At 35.3% G+C, this 25803-nt stretch overlaps 2 protein-coding genes across 2 annotated transcripts; both read left to right on the top strand.

The window, feature by feature from the left end:
* The first annotated feature begins 6162 nt into the window (after nt 1-6162).
* On the top strand, nt 6163-21729 carry LOC129738272 (uncharacterized). The gene is made up of 9 exons (XM_055729454.1): nt 6163-6286; nt 6352-6631; nt 6699-6937; nt 7006-7360; nt 10891-11206; nt 11329-11527; nt 16195-16401; nt 16474-16992; nt 20890-21729. Exons 1-9 carry the CDS (start codon nt 6178-6180, stop codon nt 21198-21200), a joined length of 2535 nt encoding a protein of 844 aa, XP_055585429.1. The 5' UTR covers nt 6163-6177; the 3' UTR covers nt 21201-21729.
* A 651-nt stretch (nt 21730-22380) lies between these two features.
* On the top strand, nt 22381-22941 carry LOC129740115 (uncharacterized). The gene has a single exon (XM_055731717.1). It carries the CDS (start codon nt 22429-22431, stop codon nt 22843-22845), a length of 417 nt encoding a protein of 138 aa, XP_055587692.1. The 5' UTR covers nt 22381-22428; the 3' UTR covers nt 22846-22941.
* The last annotated feature ends 2862 nt before the right edge of the window (nt 22942-25803 follow it).

The raw sequence follows: 25803 nt of genomic DNA on the forward strand, positions 1-25803 counted from the left end.
GACAAAAATGACAAAAATGACAAAAATGACAAAAATGACAAAAATGACAAAAATGACAAAAATGACAAAAATGACAAAAATGACAAAAATGACAAAAATGACAAAAATGACAAAAATGACAAAAATGACAAAAATGACAAAAATGACAAAAATGACAAAAATGACAAAAATGACAAAAATGACAAAAATGACAAAAATGACAAAAATGACAAAAATGACAAAAATGACAAAAATGACAAAAATGACAAAAATGACAAAAATGACAAAAATGACAAAAATGACAAAAATGACAAAAATGACAAAAATGACAAAAATGACAAAAATGACAAAAATGACAAAAATGACAAAAATGACAAAAATGACAAAAATGACAAAAATGACAAAAATGACAAAAATGACAAAAATGACAAAAATGACAAAAATGACAAAAATGACAAAAATGATAAAAATGATAAAAATGACAAAAATGACAAAAATGACAAAAATGAAAAAAATGACAAAAATGACAAAAATGACAAAAATGACAAAAATGACAAAAATGACAAAAATGACAAAAATGACAAAAATGACAAAAATGACAAAAATGACAAAAATGACAAAAATGACAAAAATGACAAAAATGACAAAAATGACAAAAATGACAAAAATGACAAAAATGACAAAAATGACAAAAATGACAAAAATGACAAAAATGACAAAAATGACAAAAATGACAAAAATGACAAAAATGACAAAAATGACAAAAATGACAAAAATGACAAAAATGACAAAAATGACAAAAATGACAAAAATGACAAAAATGACAAAAATGACAAAAATGACAAAAATGACAAAAATGACAAAAATGACAAAAATGACAAAAATGACAAAAATGACAAAAATGACAAAAATGACAAAAATGACAAAAATGACAAAAATGACAAAAATGACAAAAATGACAAAAATGACAAAAATGACAAAAATGACAAAAATGACAAAAATGACAAAAATGACAAAAATGACAAAAATGACAAAAATGACAAAAATGACAAAAATGACAAAAATGACAAAAATGACAAAAATGACAAAAATGACAAAAATGACAAAAATGACAAAAATGACAAAAATGACAAAAATGACAAAAATGACAAAAATGACAAAAATGACAAAAATGACAAAAATGACAAAAATGACAAAAATGACAAAAATGACAAAAATGACAAAAATGACAAAAATGACAAAAATGACAAAAATGACAAAAATGACAAAAATGACAAAAATGACAAAAATGACAAAAATGACAAAAATGACAAAAATGACAAAAATGACAAAAATGACAAAAATGACAAAAATGACAAAAATGACAAAAATGACAAAAATGACAAAAATGACAAAAATGACAAAAATGACAAAAATGACAAAAATGACAAAAATGACAAAAATGACAAAAATGACAAAAATGACAAAAATGACAAAAATGACAAAAATGACAAAAATGACAAAAATGACAAAAATGACAAAAATGACAAAAATGACAAAAATGACAAAAATGACAAAAATGACAAAAATGACAAAAATGACAAAAATGACAAAAATGACAAAAATGACAAAAATGACAAAAATGACAAAAATGACAAAAATGACAAAAATGACAAAAATGACAAAAATGACAAAAATGACAAAAATGACAAAAATGACAAAAATGACAAAAATGACAAAAATGACAAAAATGACAAAAATGACAAAAATGATAAAAATGACAAAAATGACAAAAATGACAAAAATGACAAAAATGACAAAAATGACAAAAATGACAAAAATGACAAAAATGACAAAAATGACAAAAATGACAAAAATGACAAAAATGACAAAAATGACAAAAATGACAAAAATGACAAAAATGACAAAAATGACAAAAATGACAAAAATGACAAAAATGACAAAAATGACAAAAATGACAAAAATGACAAAAATGACAAAAATGACAAAAATGACAAAAATGACAAAAATGACAAAAATGACAAAAATGACAAAAATGACAAAAATGACAAAAATGACAAAAATGACAAAAATGACAAAAATGACAAAAATGACAAAAATGACAAAAATGACAAAAATGACAAAAATGACAAAAATGACAAAAATGACAAAAATGACAAAAATGACAAAAATGACAAAAATGACAAAAATGACAAAAATGACAAAAATGACAAAAATGACAAAAATGACAAAAATGACAAAAATGACAAAAATGACAAAAATGACAAAAATGACAAAAATGACAAAAATGACAAAAATGACAAAAATGACAAAAATGACAAAAATGACAAAAATGACAAAAATGACAAAAATGACAAAAATGACAAAAATGACAAAAATGACAAAAATGACAAAAATGACAAAAATGACAAAAATGACAAAAATGACAAAAATGACAAAAATGACAAAAATGACAAAAATGACAAAAATGACAAAAATGACAAAAATGACAAAAATGACAAAAATGACAAAAATGACAAAAATGACAAAAATGACAAAAATGACAAAAATGACAAAAATGACAAAAATGACAAAAATGACAAAAATGACAAAAATGACAAAAATGACAAAAATGACAAAAATGACAAAAATGACAAAAATGACAAAAATGACAAAAATGACAAAAATGACAAAAATGACAAAAATGACAAAAATGACAAAAATGACAAAAATGACAAAAATGACAAAAATGACAAAAATGACAAAAATGACAAAAATGACAAAAATGACAAAAATGACAAAAATGACAAAAATGACAAAAATGACAAAAATGACAAAAATGACAAAAATGACAAAAATGACAAAAATGACAAAAATGACAAAAATGACAAAAATGACAAAAATGACAAAAATGACAAAAATGACAAAAATGACAAAAATGACAAAAATGACAAAAATGACAAAAATGACAAAAATGACAAAAATGACAAAAATGACAAAAATGACAAAAATGACAAAAATGACAAAAATGACAAAAATGACAAAAATGACAAAAATGACAAAAATGACAAAAATGACAAAAATGACAAAAATGACAAAAATGACAAAAATGACAAAAATGACAAAAATGACAAAAATGACAAAAATGACAAAAATGACAAAAATGACAAAAATGACAAAAATGACAAAAATGACAAAAATGACAAAAATGACAAAAATGACAAAAATGACAAAAATGACAAAAATGACAAAAATGACAAAAATGACAAAAATGACAAAAATGACAAAAATGACAAAAATGACAAAAATGACAAAAATGACAAAAATGACAAAAATGACAAAAATGACAAAAATGACAAAAATGACAAAAATGACAAAAATGACAAAAATGACAAAAATGACAAAAATGACAAAAATGACAAAAATGACAAAAATGACAAAAATGACAAAAATGACAAAAATGACAAAAATGACAAAAATGACAAAAATGACAAAAATGACAAAAATGACAAAAATGACAAAAATGACAAAAATGACAAAAATGACAAAAATGACAAAAATGACAAAAATGACAAAAATGACAAAAATGACAAAAATGACAAAAATGACAAAAATGACAAAAATGACAAAAATGACAAAAATGACAAAAATGACAAAAATGACAAAAATGACAAAAATGACAAAAATGACAAAAATGACAAAAATGACAAAAATGACAAAAATGACAAAAATGACAAAAATGACAAAAATGACAAAAATGACAAAAATGACAAAAATGACAAAAATGACAAAAATGACAAAAATGACAAAAATGACAAAAATGACAAAAATGACAAAAATGACAAAAATGACAAAAATGACAAAAATGACAAAAATGACAAAAATGACAAAAATGACAAAAATGACAAAAATGACAAAAATGACAAAAATGACAAAAATGACAAAAATGACAAAAATGACAAAAATGACAAAAATGACAAAAATGACAAAAATGACAAAAATGACAAAAATGACAAAAATGACAAAAATGACAAAAATGACAAAAATGACAAAAATGACAAAAATGACAAAAATGACAAAAATGACAAAAATGACAAAAATGACAAAAATGACAAAAATGACAAAAATGACAAAAATGACAAAAATGACAAAAATGACAAAAATGACAAAAATGACAAAAATGACAAAAATGACAAAAATGACAAAAATGACAAAAATGACAAAAATGACAAAAATGACAAAAATGACAAAAATGACAAAAATGACAAAAATGACAAAAATGACAAAAATGACAAAAATGACAAAAATGACAAAAATGACAAAAATGACAAAAATGACAAAAATGACAAAAATGACAAAAATGACAAAAATGACAAAAATGACAAAAATGACAAAAATGACAAAAATGACAAAAATGACAAAAATGACAAAAATGACAAAAATGACAAAAAATGACAAAAATGACAAAAATGACAAAAATGACAAAAATGACAAAAATGACAAAAATGACAAAAATGACAAAAATGACAAAAATGACAAAAATGACAAAAATGACAAAAATGACAAAAATGACAAAAATGACAAAAATGGCAAAAATGGCAAAAATGACAAAAATGACAAAAATGACAAAAATGACAAAAATGACAAAAATGACAAAAATGACAAAAATGACAAAAATGACAAAGATGACAAAAATGACAAAAATGACAAAAATGACAAAACTGACAAAAATGACAAAAATGACTAAAATGACAAAAATGACAAAAATGACAAAAATGACAAAATTGACAAAAATGACAAAAATGACAAAAATGACAATTGTGACATAAAATAATGTAGAGATAGGCGATTAATAATAAAGAAAATAAAACTGAAATTAAACATAGCACAATAAGACTATGAAGTAGAAGTCATTCGAAAACCCACTAAAATCACACATATTTATGGCTATATCTCCTTCGTTTGCTTGAATAACTATGTAAATGTTAGTAATTCACAACCCTGTTAATAAGGGATTTACCTAAACGAACAATTCATCACTAAACAAACATTGATTTAAGTGTGATTTTGAAGAAAAGTTTAATTTTGGGTATAAAATTCTTCAAAAGTTGGTTGGTTTCGCAAGAGCTCTGAGATGGTGTTCACTATCACGGACATCTCTTCGATAGTTCATGTCAGAGCACACCTTGGAAGATATTCTTGTGACGGTTGTTTATAACCAGTGATAAATTGAATAAAGATGGAGACGCAGACGAAGAAGGAAGCCCCGGGTCCCTCTGCCAAAAGGGATAATCCAAATACCATCACCACAACCAAGAAGAAGGAAGCGCCGGGTCGAAGCAGCGGTTCGAAAATCGAACCAAAACCGACAGCTTTGAAGACGGTGGTCGCCCACAAGCTGGTCGAGGTCACCTTGTTCGGACACCAGGACGAAGCAGAACGTTGCGATAATGGTTCAGCAGTTTTCACTGCTGCCATTAAATCAAACAAAGAGATTTATCTTGAATTGGCTAAGCAATTGTTACTAAAACGAAATCACCAGGTTACGACAAATAACATAAAAATTACTCAAAAGTTTGACAAAAATTATACGAAAATGACACAATAATGACACGAAATGAACAAAAATTACACAAAAAAGACATAATATGACACAAAAATGACACAAAAATTGCATAAAAATTACACAAAAATGAAAACAATGACAAAAATAACAAAATGTCACAAAAATGACAGAAAATGACAAGAAATGACACAAAAATTAAGACAAAATATGACACAAAAAATGATACAAAAATTACATAAAAATAGCACAAAAGTGATACAAAAATGATACAAAACTGACACAAAATTTATACAAAAATAACACAAAAACTTCACAAAAATGACACAAAAATTACTCAAATGTTACACAAAAATAACCTGAAAAGGACAAAAGTTTTTTTGTTGGTTGATTGTGGTTTTCGCTTCAGAATCCAAAATTTCGAAACATTATTGGGATAGGTTACAAACCTCTACCTATTTCAAATGAAGATAGGCAAAAAAGATGCAAAATTGCAGATGCAGTAACGAAAACATGAATTTTCTCAGTAATCTCTGAGAGACGAGCTGTCGTCGTCACTGATAAGGACTTGCTTCAACGTACTTAATCCTGGCTTCAATCTAGCTACATAGTGGCAATCGATTGCTCAGTAGGCTTTGTGATCAAGACCGAATACGATGGAATCGAAAATACGCCTACTGTTCGCGACTGCCCAGGTGTTGACAGTGTTGCAGATCGTTACTGGCGCTAGCGATTTAGACATAGCTGCCCGTATCGTAAGCCATCGTAGGTATTCTTTTCTGATGACCTCCAGAATAATCCGATTGTGCTTTTTCTTGAACACTTCGTAGAATGCAATCAGTACGTGAACTTGGTATCGACACCGTATCCGGTGATGACCCTGGATCGCGATTCGCCAATACGATACGTGTACGCGCTCAAGTGTCCGTTGCAAAACCCGTTTGTTGTGGGCGGAATGGCTGCTTCCAAGAATGAATTCCCTCACATGGCAGCACTCGGGTATCTGATTCGCGGCTTCATTCCGAGAGGGGCGAGCAACTTCGAATTTCTGTGCGGTGGAACACTGATAAGCGAGCAGTTCATACTCACGGCGGCACATTGTATTAACGAGTTTGTTATTGCGATTGTTTGGTTGCTTTTACCGAGGTTCGAAAGTTTATTTTTCCTTAATCTACAGCAATCTCCATATGGTACGGATTGGGGTGGCCGATCTCGACGATCCCGATGCACAAACCTTTTTTATCGCAGAAAATTTCACCCACGAGGAGTACTCCCCGGTCACTACGTACAACGACATCGCTTTGCTTCGTTTGAAGCGAAATGTCACGGTAACGTTGCATGTGAGACCGGCCTGTTTGGCTACGGAAAGGACCGAGCAGATTCAACGGGCTACCGTCACTGGGTGGGGCAGAACCAGTAAGTCAATTATAATTTAAGAAAAAAAACCGACTCTAAAGTTCAACTCAAACGTCACATATCAAAAGGTCCAGGTTCGCAAGGCTCACGGCAGCTGAACAAAGTTTCGTTGGACGTTCCGACCGATCGGCGCCAGTGCTCGAAAATGTACAACGGACCTGGCCGGCATCGCTTGATTCAGCGACAAATTTGCGCCGGATCCTTGGATGGCAATCTGGACGCGTGCCAGGGCGATAGTGGTGGACCCCTGCAGGCGTTCGAGGAAGCTAAATGTCGGTACCATGTCATCGGGGTAGTGTCGTTCGGGAAGATTTGCGGATCGGCTGAGTACGGTCTCTATACCCGGGTTTCCCGCTATCTGGACTGGATCGTGGAGAAGGTTTGGCCCGGCGAATGGTCCAACAAAGATGAATGGGCCGACTGGTGATCACCGTGTGATCTGGATGAAGAGATTCGAGATGTTGTTATTCTTATCATTGAATAAAGGCAAACTTGTTTATAATTTAATGAGGTGGAAGGAAAAGAACCTCGATGACGATATGTTTGGAGACGCTGCAGTGGCGACACTTGCCATGGTGCAAATCATCGAAGTCTCCATCGGATCCTGAAAGATACCTGCGTTGAGTTTCTCAACTCAACGATGTTCCAATTTGATTATTTGACCATCCTATAAGATGACTTTTCGTAGAAAAACTGGGTCAGCCACTTGATAGCTGCTTCCAATTCGATGTTGAACTCGCGAAAATCGCTCATTTTGTATGAGAATGACCATTGTAAAATATCCCTCAACGCCTCAAAGTGCCTCAAATTTCAAATCCATGGAACATTTTTAGTGGCGGGTCAAAAATCTTCCGTAAAAAAAAACTCTCAGGAACAATAAGAATTTACACAAAAGCAGTTAAGCCTTGTCTGATCAAACTTTGTAAATCCAACTTTCGACTTTAATTCGACTCTTCGAGCTTCATTCCAGAAAAAGAATTGAAGTAATGTAGAGAACACCGCAGCTTTTAGGACCTAAAACCAATACGAAATCAAACGCAATACTATTTGTATTGGAAAACTGATATATTCATATTTATAGTCTTATAAAAAGGTCAGGTTACTATAGTGATTGATATATTGGATTATCCATCGGTCATATTGGCAACACTTATCTAATGATTTCCAACTTGTTCAACTGGCAACAATTCCAGTGAAAACTACGAATTCACTCTTCGTCGATTACTGTGGCTGTCAAATGGTCAAAGTGACTGCTGCACTCATTCATCAATGAGTGCATTCAGAAACGATTCGTTGCGTCAGCGATAGCTAACAACGACGAGCTAAAGTAGTAAGCACATCTTGTTAAGACCCACACGCACGGTATCTGAATCTGAAATCTGAATCTGAAATCTGAATCTGAAATCTGAATCAGAAATCGGAATCTGAAATCTGAATCTGAAATCTGAATCTGAAATCTGAATCTGAAATCTGAAATCTGAAATCTGAATCTGAAATCTGAATCTGAAATCTGAATCTGAAATCTGAATCTGAAATCTGAATCTGAAATCTGAATCTGAAATCTGAATCTGAAATCTGAATCTGAAATCTGAAATCTGAATCTGAAATCTGAATCTGAAATCTGAATCTGAAATCTGAATCTGAAATCTGAATCTGAAATCTGAATCTGAATCTGAAATCTGAATCTGAAATCTGAATCTGAAATCTGAATCTGAAATCTGAATCTGAAATCTGAATCTGAAATCTGAATCTGAAATCTGAATCTGAAATCTGAATCTGAAATCTGAATCTGAAATCTGAATCTGAAATCTGAATCTGAAATCTGAATCTGAAATCTGAATCTGAAATCTGAATCTGAAATCTGAATCTGAAATCTGAATCTGAAATCTGAATCTGAAATCTGAATCTGAAATCTGAATCTGAAATCTGAATCTGAAATCTGAATCTGAAATCTGAATCTGAAATCTGAATCTGAAATCTGAATCTGAAATCTGAATCTGAAATCTGAATCTGAAATCTGAATCTGAAATCTGAATCTGAAATCTGAATCTGAAATCTGAATCTGAAATCTGAATCTGAAATCTGAATCTGAAATCTGAATCTGAAATCTGAATCTGAAATCTGAATCTGAAATCTGAATCTAAAACCTGAATCTGAAATCTGAATCTGAAATCTGAATCTGAAATCTGAATCTGAAATCTGAATCTGAAATCTGAATCTGAAATCTGAATCTGAAATCTGAATCTGAAATCTGAATCTGAAATCTGAATCTGAAATCTGAATCTGAAATCTGAATCTGAAATCTGAATCTGAAATCTGAATCTGAAATCTGAATCTGAAATCTGAATCTGAAATCTGAATCTGAAATCTGAATCTGAAATCTGAAATCTGAATCTGAAATCTGAATCTGAAATCTGAATCTGAAATCTGAAATCTGAATCTGAAATCTGAATCTGAAATCTGAATCTGAAATCTGAATCTGAAATCTGAATCTGAAATCTGAATCTGAAATCTGAATCTGAAATCTGAATCTGAAATCTGAATCTGAAATCTGAATCTGAAATCTGAATCTGAAATCTGAATCTGAAATCTGAATCTGAAATCTGAATCTGAAATCTGAATCTGAAATCTGAAAATGAAATCTGAATCTGAAATCTGAATCTGAATCTGAAATCTGAATCTGAAATCTGAATCTGAAATCTGAATCTGAAATCTGAATCTGAAATCTGAATCTGAAATCTGAATCTGAAATCTGAATCTGAAATCTGAATCTGAAATCTGAATCTGAAATCTGAAATCTGAATCTGAAATCTGAATCTGAAATCTGAATCTGAAATCTGAAATCTGAATCTGAAATCTGAATCTAAAACCTGAATCTGAAATCTGAATCTGAAATCTGAATCTGAACTCTGAATCTGAAATCTGAATCTGAAATCTGAATCTGAAATCTGAATCTGAAATCTGAATCTGAAATCTGAATCTGAAATCTGAATCTGAAATCTGAATCTGAAATCTGAATCTGAAATCTGAATCTGAAATCTGAATCTGAAATCTGAATCTGAAATCTGAATCTGAAATCTGAATCTGAAATCTGAATCTGAAATCTGAATCTGAAATCTGAATCTGAAATCTGAATCTGAAATCTGAATCTGAAATCTGAATCTGAAATCTGAATCTGAAATCTGAATCTGAAATCTGAATCTGAAATCTGAATCTGAAATCCAATTCCTTTTTCTGAATATGAAATCTGGATTTGAAATCAATATTTTAAATCTGAAATTGAGATCTGAATCTGGAAAAAAATATCCAAATTAAGATATTTACTCAAACAGCAATGACCTGGAATGTAAATTCGTAAAAGTCTTTTGTGTTTCGAGATCGCACTCTGTTTCGAGGATCAAAACAAAACGTCAGTCGGTGTCAGTTTTCATTTATGTAAATTATTTACGCCGATCGTTTGTTCGGTTCGTTTAGCTTTTTACAAAACGAGTTGACAACAAAAGAGAAGTAGAATCCTGTTGCTGGATTATTCGTTTTGAGGTGTGTTGTTGACCACGAAAAACAAAACTATCGAGGAGCTGTGCTGAATTCAACCACGTTGCGGCTTTTGGATTCTCTTTTTTTTTGGAATTCTATAAAGCTGTTTAGTAAAGTGGTGCCATACTAGGCCTTGTTATAAGTAATTGTAAAAATTGAAAATTTTACCAAAGCTGTTTAATAAATCTAAGAGTTTATCATCAAGACGTAAACGTAAAACACTGAGAAAAAATTGAAGTTGAAAATTCTTCAAAAACTTACACAGTTAGTGCCAGAAATCTGGCAACACTGGTCAAAAGTGATACCACCAAGGGAAATGTTACGACAACGCGACGAGCAAGCGGGATCACATCACCAATTCGCTAATTGATCGTGTAAACCACCAAACGATCGAATTTCCAACGAAACCGAAAAAGCTCCTCATGCCGCCAGAGTCAGAGTCAGATCATTCTTCCAAGCAAGAGGATCCGTCCAGAAGAGAGAATGCAGTGGCAACAGTACAGCTTCCATAGATGGGACTTTGTAGAATCGAATTTCGATAAATTCGCGCGGAATCCCGCTAGCGAAGACGTACGATCGTTTGGTAATTCCTGCGCCGCCATTCGGTGGCAGTGTGGTGGCAGACGATGGCAGCTCAGCTTGATTTGTTGGAACCGGCTTTTCGACTCGGTTCCAGTTACGATCGAATCGTCGTTGCCGCAGGGAGTTTTTGCCGAGTCCGTCGCCGGTCCGGTATTGTACCGTCCGTCCGTCGTCCAGCCTCTAGTTATTGGACTCACTTCGTAGATTGGTCGATCGAGTCTAGTTTTTTTTATTGTGGTCAAACGTCAAATTGGCACGGCGTCAGTTGATCGATTCGTTGCCATTGGTCGTTGTTTGTGTTTACAAATTGTTGTGACGACTATCAGGATTTGTTTATTTGCGTGGGAGAGATCAGGGCGCGCGCGTTACGTTTCGTGATCTGGAAGTTACGCCGGACGATACGAGCGATGATCTTCCTAACGATCATCGTCATTGCGCTGCTGGACCTTCAAGGTGCACGTGCTGCCGAAGGTGAGCTAACTTTTTTTGCGATGCGCGATCAGCCGAGTTACCTATCATTTCTTCCTTTTGATTGCGACGGGGAAAACCCTCTGCCTTGATTGATCATCCGAACCGGGTCAAATGGAAAAGATCGATGAGTTGGACAAAGAAACCGTTTGTTGTGAGCATGCTGTGCTTAGTGTCTTGAGTCACTTATGCTCTTAATGGGATAGTAGAACCAAGAATAAAAAACTACGATTCATCTTCAACTCTTCACTGAAGGTCTCCAGACAGGTTTGGAGTGGGTTTCGTGAGTTGTTGCTCATATCTGTCACCGTCACACCGACTAAAAGTGTTGGACGAAAAATATCGAAAATATTTCAGCAAACATGTTTTGTTCGAATAAATTTTTTTCTGTGCCTTGAGTTGACACGAATCTTTTCGAATGATCATAACTTAAGCCTGCAGCTATCCAAATTTAAGTTTCTGTTTTAGCAAATGTATTCTTCGATTTGATAAAGGAGTTTAGAAAAGGCGTTCGTTTATATGATAAATGCGGTTGATTTATTGTTGTTTTCAAAAACTGCGTGCCATTTTATGTTATAACATTTAAAAAAAATCGAAACGTATGCCATTAGGATGGTAATGTGTCAAAAGTAATACCTTTAAAAAAATACTTAAAAATGCACAATTTATCAAAAGAAGTTGATACGAATCACACGAACTTTGAAGTTCATTTCAGTGGCTGAAAAGATGCTTTTTAATCCGGCATCTTTGGGATTCAAAAACCTTACGGCCCGCGGCCCAATCAATTTTGACAATTGAAAACCCTCGAATTTGTGCAAACGTTTCTTTCTTTCAATTTACATAAAGAGCCCAGAGGCATGCACAATTTTCGTAAATATTATCCCTTTCATTGAAAATTGGATTTCGTGCAATGTTATGCAGTCGCAGTTATCCGTACAAAGGTTGGCTGAAAAGCGGTTGGCGTGAAGAACTCCGACAGATTTTACTCTGATTTGACAGGTCGCACAAATGTACGAGTTTGCACAAATCTCGCAGTCATGAGTGCGCAGCCCAAGCAACCAAAAGTCACACATTTACTTGAATGAAGGCATTGAAAGTTTCATATTGGCTGACAAAGAGAATCAACTGCCCATCAACTCCCTTCAGTGAACATTATGTACTCATTAATGAACTTGAAAGTTGCAAAAGTGATCAATATGTACGCTGTATGTATGTGACTTGTTTTGCCCAATTCCCATGAGTGATCTACATGTACTCATTAACGAACTTGAAAGTTGCAAAAGTGATTTATACGTACGTTATACGGGACTTAAGTCACCTTAAGGGCACAAAAGTGCTCAAAACGGGATTTGGTATGTCTCAAAAAATGCATTGGTGTGCTTTCAAAATCAAATCACCACTTCTAGTTTTAGTTTCAGTTAGAACAACATCTACGCGTGGTCTTGTGGTTTTTTGCTCATTTTGCGATTTTCTGGAAGCTGAATTAAAAGGCCACTGGAAGCTGGCTTAGACTTGTTTTAAAACTTGAAAGTATCAAGAAGAACTTAAATTTTGAGCTGCAAAGAACGTACTTCATATCAATAATGGGCCTGAGTAAGCGTTTTTGTACCTGCCCAAGCAATCAAAAGTCGCGTTTTTACTTAAAGATGGAACTCCGAAGTTCACATTTGGCTGAAAAAATGTTTTACGGGAACTTCAGGTGACTATTGTCGCGTAAAAGTTGCTCAGGAACTTCCATCGCCCTTTGAAAAGTTAAACTAACGATAACGGAACTTCTAAGCGCTTTTAATAGAACTTCTTTCAAGAAGGTCGATAACGTTCGCGTAACATTCCAAAACGAACCATTAAGATATTTGAAAGTGTTTAAAAGAACCTATATGGGAAAACTAAGCGACATGTCAAAAATGTTTTTCAAGAAGGTCTACGTTCGCGTAACATTCTAAAGCGCACCATGAGGATACTTGAAGGTGTTTTAAAGAACCTATATGGGAATTCTAAGCGACATGTCAAAAATGTCTGTCAATTGCTTGTCATGGTATTTGTTTTGTTTATATCTGTACGGATATTTACAAATGGAATTCAAGATTTTTTCGAATTTTTCTTATAAATGTTATTTAAGATATTCGAATAAATTTTTGATGATGCGAATTTTTGTTATGATTCATATTGTGTACTGAAAGTCCTTTGAACGAAATAAGGTACCTTCTATTGACCAACCCACTCAATCATCTCAAATGACATTAAGTTTAATATTAATCATTACAGTGGCAAATAGCTATTGCTGGATTGGTCGAGAGGCTGGTGAGTTTCATTGCAACCTAGTGAGCAGCGGTTCAATTCTCTGAGCGTGTTAGCAGCTTTTGTAATCAAAACAATATAATAAAAATCAGTGAGATAGACCATGATAGACCGGCAACCTAGCAATCTGACATGTGGTTGTCAGAGCAATCTGTCAATCGGATTTTTTTTCGGCGCGTAGAAGTTTCTTCACATTCTCTTAGAAGCTAAATAGCGTTCTCTACAGCCACCTAAACGAACTTGAAAGTAGCTTAAGGAACTTCAATTTTGGGCTGATCAGCATTCTCTTCAGACACAAACGAGAGCTGATTAAGCTTCTATGGAACCTTTTGAAGGGAATTCTGGTTGCTTGGGTGTTTTATGGGACTTTCGGTTGCTTGGGTTGTTGAAGTTGCGCTGCGGTTAATAAATTCAATTTCTTCTATCCGCTAGCTTCGAAATGAATGGTGAAAATCTTGGCCAGCTATGATCTAAAACCTTCTACGCACCGAAAAATAAATCGGTTGACAGATTGCTTTGACAGCCAGATGACAGATTGCTAGATTGCCGGTCTATATAGTTATATTTCCTTGATTTGAATATCATTTTTCTTTACAGATTTAATAAAAAAATGTTTAAAGTCATGAGAGAGAGATTTTATTGAAAAAGGAAAGACGATGGCATTTGGTTTTGTTTTTAAAGGTTTTTCGATGTACTAAATAAAAAATTTCAAAATTAATTATCAGAATTTTATTGAAAAAGCATAGAAGGTTCTCAACTTTTTCTCAAAAAAGAACACACCGTACACTCGACTGGGTGCAACTGATATCCGAATAGCCGGGATCCATGATTGCCTTTAAAAAGATGTCGCATAGAAGTTCCATTTTTAATCCTTTAGCCCTTCAGAAGGCGATGGAAGTTTCTGAGTAACTTTTGCGTTACATTGGTTCCTGGAAATCCCGTAAAACCTATTCGCAGCCAAATGTGAACTTCGGAATGCCTTGTTTAAGTTAATAGACCATGATCAATTGACTATTAACTATGATTTGGACTTGTAAAAGGTTTCCCTAATCCTCGTACAAAATTGTTAAATTTCGACAAAAATCAGTATCGCAAAATCAAACATCGAACGAACTCTGTTTGCGACAATTTCAATTGGTATTCTCAACTACGGGGATGAATCATAACTCGACGATTGTAACGGGAAGACCGAAGCTCAATGATTTCATCTTCACTGAAAGCAGTGTGGCATGAGCCTAGAAAGAAAAAAAATACTTATCAACTTGGTACGAATGTGATAATTTTTCCTAAAGTTTGTTTTTCCGATTGCAGAGGCACGGTACATAATAAGCCCTTGCCGGAACTAAACTGAATGTTAGTATTGAGCAGAATTACATTTTATCAAAAAAAAAAAATCTTTAATTATGAGCGCGGTAGTTCGCTTGGATGTGGCTAATCTTAACATAAATCTCAAGAATCTCAAGATCAGTTCCCACAAGGTCCGTTGATATTATGTATATTAGGGTGGCGTCCATATGGGTCATGTAGAATTTCACAAACCAACCACAAAGTTTTGTTTTGTTTGACCATCAAAAACAACCCAAGGGGGACCAAAGAAAGTTGGAATAATCGCACTTTTAACGTTGATGCCAAATGACTTAAAATGAATATGGGAAGTAGGCGATGACTTTTGATAATCGCACGCGTTTTTCTTTCTGTTCGCGAAAATTTTAAAAATTATTAATTTCAGTACGCAAAACAGTCGAGAATTAACTAGAAATGGCTTAAAGTGAAAGCAGGAAGGAAGTGCAGAAGTGTCTACCGGAAACTAAGTGTTATTTTATAAAAAAAAATGCAAACCGGTAGCTGCAGAAACGGAGTGTTTACACATTGAATTAAAATTTTATTCTCGTGTGAAAGACTAGGATTGTTAGGGGAAGCGAAAATTGTGACGAGTGTCCGGGAGCGCTGTGTGAAAGTTTAGAAATAATTTCGTACCTCGAAAATAACATACATACATTTGTTGAAAGCCTCAAACGAATAGGGAGAAAATCCGCTCTGATGTGTTTTGTTTGGCCCTTATGCGGTTTACGTAAATATAGTTTTTTTTTTCCTGCGATGTGTACCTTTCCGAATGTTCGTAATGTTACATTTAATCTAAAGATATCTGCTCTAATTTATTTACATTGCAACGTGATAAATTTAGACTAAAAACTACAGAAATTCAACTCCGATTAAGATATTTAAGGGCGAGGTAAAACTTGTTTTTTTTTTGGTTTTTGTTATAATTTGTATTCTCATCGATTACCAACTTCCGTTACATACATATAAAAGTATTAATATAAAATATCATATTAAAATAGTGTATTAATTTCTCAAAATTTCCGATCCAGAGGGTGATCCCTGTCCGCTGCAGAAGGGCGTGACCGGCGTTTGTGCCCCGTACAGTGCTTGTCGGCGGGTTTTGGACCAAGCCGGTAGCCGGATCCGCATCTGCACCCAGAACTCCCAGGAAGCGATTGTGTGCTGCCCCAAGGACTATCGGGTGCAGGCGCAAAACTTGCTGGCCCAGGACGCCCGGTTATCCGTGAGCGCTAGAAGTGAGTCGCCGCTTAATCTTGTGACTTGTGGGTGTCTTTACCCGGTTCATTTTCTCAATCTTTTTTTTGCAGAATGTCTGGAATATTCTCGATTGGCAACCCCTACCTTGTATCTGAGCTCCCTGAAGCCGGACGGCGATGTCATCAAATCGAAATCGCGCTCCTGTGCCACCGATAACAATCTGATCCTGGGCGGAGAAGCTACGAAACCGATGGAATTCCCGCACATGGCCGCCATCGGATATTGGAACAGCGATAAGCGCCAGGTCGAGTATCGATGCGGGGGATCGTTGATCAGTGACCAGTACGTGCTAACGGCTGCCCACTGTCCGTCGGACGCCGTTTCGGTTCGCCTCGGGGACACCAACCTGGTGAGCGACGAGGATGGATCTTTTCCGCAAGAGGTCGAAATCGATGAATTTATCAACCATCCGGATCGGAAAGTGCGAACCAAACATAACGACATCGCCCTGATACGGCTCAAAAGGCCGGTGAAATTCACGTCCCATGTGAGGCCAGCCTGTTTGTACCAGTCGGAGCAGATTCCGGAGCGCAGCTTTCTGGCCACCGGTTACGGGGCTGATGCAAATTGTAAGTAACAATTGTAAATTTCAACTACAAAATCGGTCTAATCTTCGGCTTTATCCAAAGCCGACGGTTTCTGCTCATTTTTGCGAAACTTCATCTAATTTTCATAACATTTATTGAAACAAAAAGGCAAAAATTGAAAAAAAAAGAAAAGACAAAAATCACACAGAAAGAAAACAAAATTCACAAACTTGCACAAAACAGCATAAAAGCAACACAGGAAAAACAAAAAAAAAAAATACACAAAAATTAACCCAAAAATGACATAAAGGTACCAATAGAAATTTCAAGAGAGTTGAGAAGGCAGCTTGAAATTGACATGCGAGTTGAGAAGACAGCCTGAAAGTACCGATAGAAATTTCAAGCAAATTGAGAGGACAGCTTGAAATTGAAAGGCGAGTTTAGAGAACATCCTGAAAGTATCGATAAAAATTTCAAGCGAGTTGATAGGACAGCTTGAAATTGAAGACGAGTTGAGAGGACAGCCTGAAAGTACCGATAGAAATTTCAAGTGAGTTGAGAGGCAGCTTGAAATTGAAAGGCGAGTTGAGAGGACAGCCTGAAAGTACCAATAGAAATTTCAAGCAAGTTGAGAGGATAGCCTGAAAGTACCGATAAGAATTTCAAACGAGTTGAGAGGATATCTTGAAATTTAAAGGCGAGTTTAAAGAACAGCCTGAAAGTACTGATAGAAATTTCAAGCGAGTTGAGAGGACATCTTCAAATTGAAAGACGAGTTGAAAAAAACAACTTTAAATTGACAGGCGAGTTGAGAGGACAGCCTGAAAGTATCGATAAAAATTTCAAGCGAGTTGAGAGGTAGCTTGAAATTAACAGGCGAGTTGAGAGGACAGCCTGAAAGTTTCGATAGAAATTTCAAGTGAATTGTGAGGCAGCTTGAAATTGAAAGGCGAGTTGAAAGGACAACTTAAAATGGACAGGCGAGTTGAGAGGACAGCCTGAAATAACCAATAGACATTTCAAGCGAGTTTAGAGGACATCTTGAAATTGAAAGCCGAGTTGAGAGGACAGCTTGAAATTGACTGGCGAATTGAGAAGACAGCTTGAAATTGAAAGGCGAGTTGAGAGGACAGCTTGAAATTGACAAGCAAGTTGAGAGGACAGCCTTAAAATACCAATAGAAATATCAAGCAATTTGAGAGGACAACCTGAAAGTACCGATAAGAATTAAAAAGTGTTTAGAAGACAGCTTGAAATTTATAGGCGAGTTAAGAGGACAGCCTGAAAGTATCGATAGAAATTTCAAGCGAGTTGAGAGGTAGCTTGAAATTGAAAGGCGAGTTGAAAGGACAACTTAAATTTGACAGGCGAGTTGAGAGGACAGCCTTAAAGTATCGATAGAAATTTCAAGCGAAATGAGAGGCAGCTTGAAATTGAAAAGCGAGTTGAAAGGACAACTTGAAATTGACAGGCGAGTTGAGAAGACAGCCTGAAAATACCGATAGAAATTTCAAACGAGTTGAGAGGACATCTTGAAATTGAAAGCCGAGCTGAGAGGACAGCTTGAAATTAACAGGCGAGTTGAGAAGACAGCCTGAAAGTACCAATAGAAATTTCAAACGAGTGGAGAGGACAGCTTGAAATTGACAGGAGAGTTTAGAGAACAGTTTGAAATTATCGATAAAAATTTCAAGCGAGTTGAGAGGACATCTTGAAATTGTAAGCCGAGTTGAGAGGACAGCCTGAAAGTATCCATAGAAATTTCAAGCGAGTTGAGAGGCAGCTTGAAATTGAAAGGCGAGTTGAGAGGGCAACTTGAAATTGACAGGCGAGTTGAGAGGACAGCCTGAAAGTACCAATAGAAATTTCAAGCGAGTTGAGAGGACATCTTGAAATTGAAAGCCGACTTTAGAGGAAAGCTTGAAATTGACAGGCGAGTTGAGAAGCAGCCTAAAAGTACCAATAGAAATTTCAAGCGAGTTGAGAGGACAGCTTGAAATTGAAAGCCGAGTTGAGAGGACAGCCTTAAAGTATCGATAGAAATTTCAAGCGAGATGAGAGGCAGCTTGAAATTGAAAAGCGAGTTGAAAGGACAACTTGAAATTTACAGGTGAGTTGAGAGGACAGCCTGAAAATACCGTTAGAAATTTCAAGCGAGTTGAGAGGACATCTTGAAATTGAAAGCCGAGTTGAGAGGACAGCCTGGAAGTATCGATAGAAATTTCAAGCGAGTTGAGAGGCAGCTTGAAATTGAAAGGCGAGTTGAAAGGACAACTTGAAATTGACAGGCGAGTTGAGAGGACAGCCTGAAAGTACCAATAGAAATTTCAAACGAGTTGAGGGGACAGCCTAAAAGTACGAATAGAAATTTCAAGCGAGCTGAGAGGACAGCTTGAAATTTATAGGTGAGTTGAGAGGACAGCCTAAACGTACCGATAATTAATAATCAAGTTGGTCGAGGAGACAGTTCGAAATAATACGAAACAATGAGGGAGTCTAAAGAACAGCCCGAACAAATAGTTTGAAATTTCAAGTGCGTTGGGTTGGAAAAATATGAAAAAGTGTATGTCGAGTTTGAGGTCAGTCTATAGTTCGCAATTTTTTGAATAATCAATGATGAATGATGAATAATGAATGATCAAATAGAGATTTTATTTCATCGAAGTTTTTAGGGTGATTTCGTTCAACGGAAATTGAAAGAGAGGTGGAAATGAGATATGAAAGCATCGGCCACGCATTGTAGCGCAAGTTGTTTGTACCTACTTCACATCAGTCTTTTGATAGGATGCATTGCAGAAGCCAAATAGACGAGTTTCCTAAAACAAAAACAAACTTTTTATTAATTTGCAATATTTTTTAAACTTAATAAAAAGAAACGAGTGCAAAACAGTTTCTCTTTAATTATATTAAATTACTTTTTTTTTTTGGATAGGAGGGGGGTGTGTGAACGGATTAAGCCGACACCATTGTCGTGACTGGACGTTTTCCGTGTTTAGCTGCACAACCTTCTGTGTCAAAATTCGTTTCTAAAACTGACTGGATGATGGAGCCTTTCCGACTTCGTTAAGCTACATTTTTCTCTTTTTCGCTCGTGCGGAATTCATCATCGTTTTTTTTCTCTCTCGTTCTCACATAAACGAAACCCGAAAGCGAAGACGTGTCCCAGCAAACATTTTTGTAGGTATATTTCTCAACAACTTTGTTATACGTTTCATATACATTATAGAAAGATCGTATGAAACTCGAAAAAACAGCATTTACCTACCAAAGTGGAGGCAATATACATACATATTTTCAACTTCTGGCTAAAGCGATAAGATTATACGATTTGGACGATATAGAACACCATATTCATACATACTGAAAAAATGCAAGAGAGCACCAATTTTTTTTTCTCTCAACGCATGCGAACCGTTGCCAGCGACAATATTTGCTGCCTCTGTCATTGGGCAATTCTTGCAAATACACCATCAGATTTTTAACAATCTGGTTGCACTGCTGGTCGCAGAGAGAAAAACAAAGCTGTTCTCTCACTTGACCCACGCGGGAGAAAGCAAAGGAACGAAATCGTCTTCAAAATCTGCAAACATGGCGGACTTTTTATCATATCCGATTTAAACCATTTAGTACGACTTCGAGTAACAATTTTTACGACCTTTTACTTGCGTTAGCTGGAATTACGATTCGCAGTAACGTTTTTTATGACTTGAGTTATCATTTTTAATGCGATTTCATGTTTGCTGGGGTGTGTATATACAGTTTCTACCTACCGTTCTGCAAATCTTACCAACACTTCTGCATTTACTTTTACCTGACTGTTGCACCGTGCCAAATGCGCAAGTTACATTTTCATAAATTTTCTTTTAATTATCTTTCTTTGCCTTATACTCTACAACCATGTCATAACCTTAAAATTTCTTTTCCATTTCCCCCTTACAGTCGGCGACAACACGAACAGGCTGCTGAAGGTGGTGCTGTCCCGCTTCGAGCAGGCGGAGTGCGAGAAGAACTACAAACAGGTGGTGGACAGCCAGCTGTGCGTGGGCGATCCGGGCGGCAAGGGCGACACCTGCCAGGGCGATTCCGGTGGGCCGCTGCAGGTTCGCGGCGTGGACAACGACTGCGTGTTCTACATCGTGGGGGTAACCTCGTACGGAAGCTTCTGCGGCACCCAGGTGCCCTCGATCTACACCAAAGTGCCCGTCTACCTGCCCTGGATCGAGCGAATCGTTTGGGGGGGCTCGTCCTAGGCTACCTTCCGATGGAAGGAGAATGTTTAGTCATAGGGTAGATGTGTAGTGTAGGGTAGAGAAAAGAAGAAAAAAAAACGCCTCAAATTTGCAAGAAACGTCGCGATTAAGGAAGCTTAGGGTATTTCCCATTCGTTACGGACGGAGCGATAAGTTTAATTGAGTTGAAGAAGACGACGCTTTTAGCGCTTTTAGTAGACCAACAGAGAGAGAGAAAGAAAGAGAATTTCCGAAAAGTGTTGGTTTCGGAAGCCAATCAGCTGTAAGCTTATAACACGAACTGCAGAGCCAAGCGGGATGGGATGGGACGATTTGGCATTTCCAGTCGTTATTAGACTGGCCAGAGGGGAATTCCGCAACCTCATCAAGCGCCTTACTCAAACGGGTGAAAACTCGTTTTTTTCTAACTAACCGTAAAGGGGAGAGAAAAAATTATTATTTGTATACCGAGTAGAAGGTACCGAAACAAAAAGAGAAATAATCTAATTGACAAGTTTTAAGTATATTAAAGACATTATATCAGCTAAAAGTTTTTTTTAAATCCTTATAGAAAATATGAGAACAAAATGTTTTTTTTAAATATTTTTTTCAGGTCAAAAATCGTCTTTTTAGGGCTAGGGTAGTCCGAAAAATAATATAATAATCAAATTAATGGACAAAAAATAACTTCATTGACAAATTACACCACAATCTTAAGAAAACGAAAAAAATTAGGGCTTTAAAACATAAGTCGAGTTACGAGTCATTTTACTCGAGTGAGCCATTTTGGTATTACAACAGTAGTCTAGCCGAGTCGAATTTCAGTCGAGTAGCTCGACTGAGTCGACTGCTTGAAGGTTCGTGACTCAGCTGTTTCACTCGACTACCGTAATACGACATTTCGCTCGACTCGACAGTGAGCGGAGTCAATCAACAAAAGGTATACGGTCTGTTTTTGAATTTTGAAGTGACCCTTTCCGCTGTTGCTACCCTAACGCGCAGAGTTTTATTCAGAACTGCAAACAATTTGAAGTTGAATCGGTTATAATTCTAGTTAAATGCTAAAAATCAATCAGAATTTTGATCGAGGGTACAAACCGCCACCCCACAACGGTAGACCATCACGGATGATCGCAACCGATAGTGCGTGGGTCAGTCTCGACCGGGCAGACGATCGCGTTCCTGCGCAGTTTGTTTTCACCATTCGAGCGGACAAGAAGACTCAGTAGTCAATCATCCAGTCAGGTAGATGACCATGATGACGCAGCCGAATCGCGGTGCCGCCATGCATAGTTTAGCATTGTTTTTATTCGTTACGGTGTCGGTGCTAGAGGTATTTTTTAGCGCCAACGTGAATGGCGAAAATAGAGACTTTGTCTTTCCGGTGCTGAACGAGAAAGCGATCGGTGATGCGTGCCGGCTGGATCGATCCCAGCAGAGCCAAACCGGAACCTGTCGGCGGATCGGCGACTGTGACAACTTCAAGTGGCAGGTGCGCCAAAGATCGTTTAACATTCTGCAGAGCGTTTGCTACTTCGAGGTGCGCGATCCGGTGATTTGCTGCGCGGATGATCCATCCGGCAGCGGAAGCTACGAGCAGCAGCAGCAGAACGCCATCGAGGGATGGTCGGAGGATTTCGAGCGGCGTAACGAGCAATGGACTTGAAATCGTGTACGTCGGGGACGAAAAATTGAACACCAGTTGAGATTCCAGGAAGAAAAAACGTTCCAGTTTTTGATTTTACTTATTTATTAAATTGAAGAAGTGACTCATAAAAGTTGAACTCATGTGTTCTTTCCTGTTTCATGTCTTTCAAAGTCGATGAATCCCTAACAAATATCAAATTTAAGATACCCCCTTCCTTCATAATCAGGAGGGATATTCTGAACCTGATTTCTGAATCTGAATTCGGAATCTTAATTCTGGATCTTAATTCTGAATCTAAATAATGAATCTGAATTTCGAATCTGGATTCTGAATCTGAATTCTGAATCTAAATTCTGAATCTGAATTGTGAATCTTAATTCTGATTTCCGAATCTGTATCTGAATTCTGAGTCTGAATTGTGAATCTGAACTCTGATTTCTGAATCTGAATTCTGAATCTGAACTCTGATTTCTGAATCTGAATTCTGAATCTGAATTCTGAATCTGAATTCTGAATCTGAATTCTGAATCTGAATTCTGAATTCTGAATCTGAATTCTGAATCTGAATTCTGAATCTGAATTCTGAATCTGAATTCTGAATCTGAATTCTGAATCTGAATTCTGAATCTGAATTCTGAATCTGAATTCTGAATCTGAATTCTGAATCTGAATTCTGAATCTGAATTCTGAATCTGAATTCTGAATCTGAATTCTGAATCTGAATTCTGAATCTGAATTCTGAATCTGAATCCTGAATCTGAATTCTGAATCTGAATTCTGAATCTGAATTCTGAATCTGAATTCTGAATCTGAATTCTGAATCTGAATTCTGAATCTGAATTCTGAATCTGAATTCTGAATCTGAATTCTGAATCTGAATCTGAATTCTGAATCTGAATTCTGAATCTGAATTCTGAATCTGAATTCTGAATCTGAATTCTGAATCTGAATTCTGAATCTGAATTCTGAATCTGAATTCTGAATCTGAATTCTGAATCTGAATTCTGAATCTGAATTCTGAATCTGAATTCTGAATCTGAATTCTGAATCTGAATTCTGAATCTGAATTCTGAATCTGAATTCTGAATCTGAATTCTGAATCTGAATTCTGAATCTGAATTCTGAATCTGAATTCTGAATCTGAATTCTGAATCTGAATTCTGAATCTGAATTCTGAATCTGAATTCTGAATCTGAATTCTGAATCTGAATTCTGAATCTGAATTCTGAATCTGAATTCTGAATCTGAATTCTGAATCTGAATTCTGAATCTGAATTCTGAATCTGAATTCTGAATCTGAATTCTGAATCTGAATTCTGAATCTGAATTCTGAATCTGAATTCTGAATCTGAATTCTGAATCTGAATTCTGAATCTGAATTCTGAATCTGAATTCTGAATCTGAATTCTGAATCTGAATTCTGAATCTGAATTCTGAATCTGAATTCTGAATCTGAATTCTGAATCTGAATTCTGAATCTGAATTCTGAATCTGAATTCTGAATCTGAATTCTGAATCTGAATTCTGAATCTGAATTCTGAATCTGAATTCTGAATCTGAATTCTGAATCTGAATTCTGAATCTGAATTCTGAATCTGAATTCTGAATCTGAATTCTGAATCTGAATTCTGAATCTGAATTCTGAATCTGAATTCTGAATCTGAATTCTGAATCTGAATTCTGAATCTGAATTCTGAATCTGAATTCTGAATCTGAATTCTGAATCTGAATTCTGAATCTGAATTCTGAATCTGAATTCTGAATCTGAATTCTGAATCTGAATTCTGAATCTGAATTCTGAATCTGAATTCTGAATCTGAATTCTGAATCTGAATTCTGAATCTGAATTCTGAATCTGAATTCTGAATCTGAATTCTGAATCTGAATTCTGAATCTGAATTCTGAATCTGAATTCTGAATCTGAATTCTGAATCTGAATTCTGAATCTGAATTCTGAATCTGAATTCTGAATCTGAATTCTGAATCTGAATTCTGAATCTGAATTCTGAATCTGAATTCTGAATCTGAATTCTGAATCTGAATTCTGAATCTGAATTCTGAATCTGAATTCTGAATCTGAATTCTGAATCTGAATTCTGAATCTGAATTCTGATCTGAATCTGAATTCTGAATCTGAATTCTGAATCTGAATCTGAATTCTGAATCTGAATTCTGAATCTGAATTCTGAATCTGAAATTCTGAATCTGAATTCTGAATCTGAATTCTGAATCTGAATTCTGAATCTGAATTCTGAATCTGAATTCTGAATCTGAATTCTGAATCTGAATTCTGAATCTGAATTCTGAATCTGAATTCTGAATCTGAATTCTGAATCTGAATTCTGAATCTGAATTCTGAATCTGAATTCTGAATCTGAATTCTGAATCTGAATTCTGAATCTGAATTCTGAATCTGAATTCTGAATCTGAATTCTGAATCTGAATTCTGAATCTGAATTCTGAATCTGAATTCTGAATCTGAATTCTGAATCTGAATTCTGAATCTGAATTCTGAATCTGAATTCTGAATCTGAATTCTGAATCTGAATTCTGAATCTGAATCCTGAATCTGAATTCTGAATCTGAATTCTGAATCTGAATTCTGAATCTGAATTCTGAATCTGAATTCTGAATCTGAATTCTGAATCTGAATTCTGAATCTGAATTCTGAATCTGAATTCTGAATCTGAATTCTAAATCTGAATTCTGAATCTGAATTCTGAATCTGAATTCTGAATCTGAATTCTGAATCTGAATTCTGAATCTGAATCTGAATTCTGAATCTGAATTCTGAATCTGAATTCTGAATCTGAATTCTGAATCTAAATTCTGAATCTGAATTCTGAATCTGAATTCTGAATCTGAATTCTGAATCTGAATTCTGAATCTGAATTCTGAATCTGAATTCTGAATCTGAATTCTGAATCTGAATTCTGAATCTGAATTCTGAATCTGAATTCTGAATCTGAATTCTGA

The sequence above is a fragment of the Uranotaenia lowii genome, chromosome 1 (assembly GCF_029784155.1).
Source record: "Uranotaenia lowii strain MFRU-FL chromosome 1, ASM2978415v1, whole genome shotgun sequence".
NCBI lineage: Eukaryota > Metazoa > Arthropoda > Insecta > Diptera > Culicidae > Uranotaenia > Uranotaenia lowii.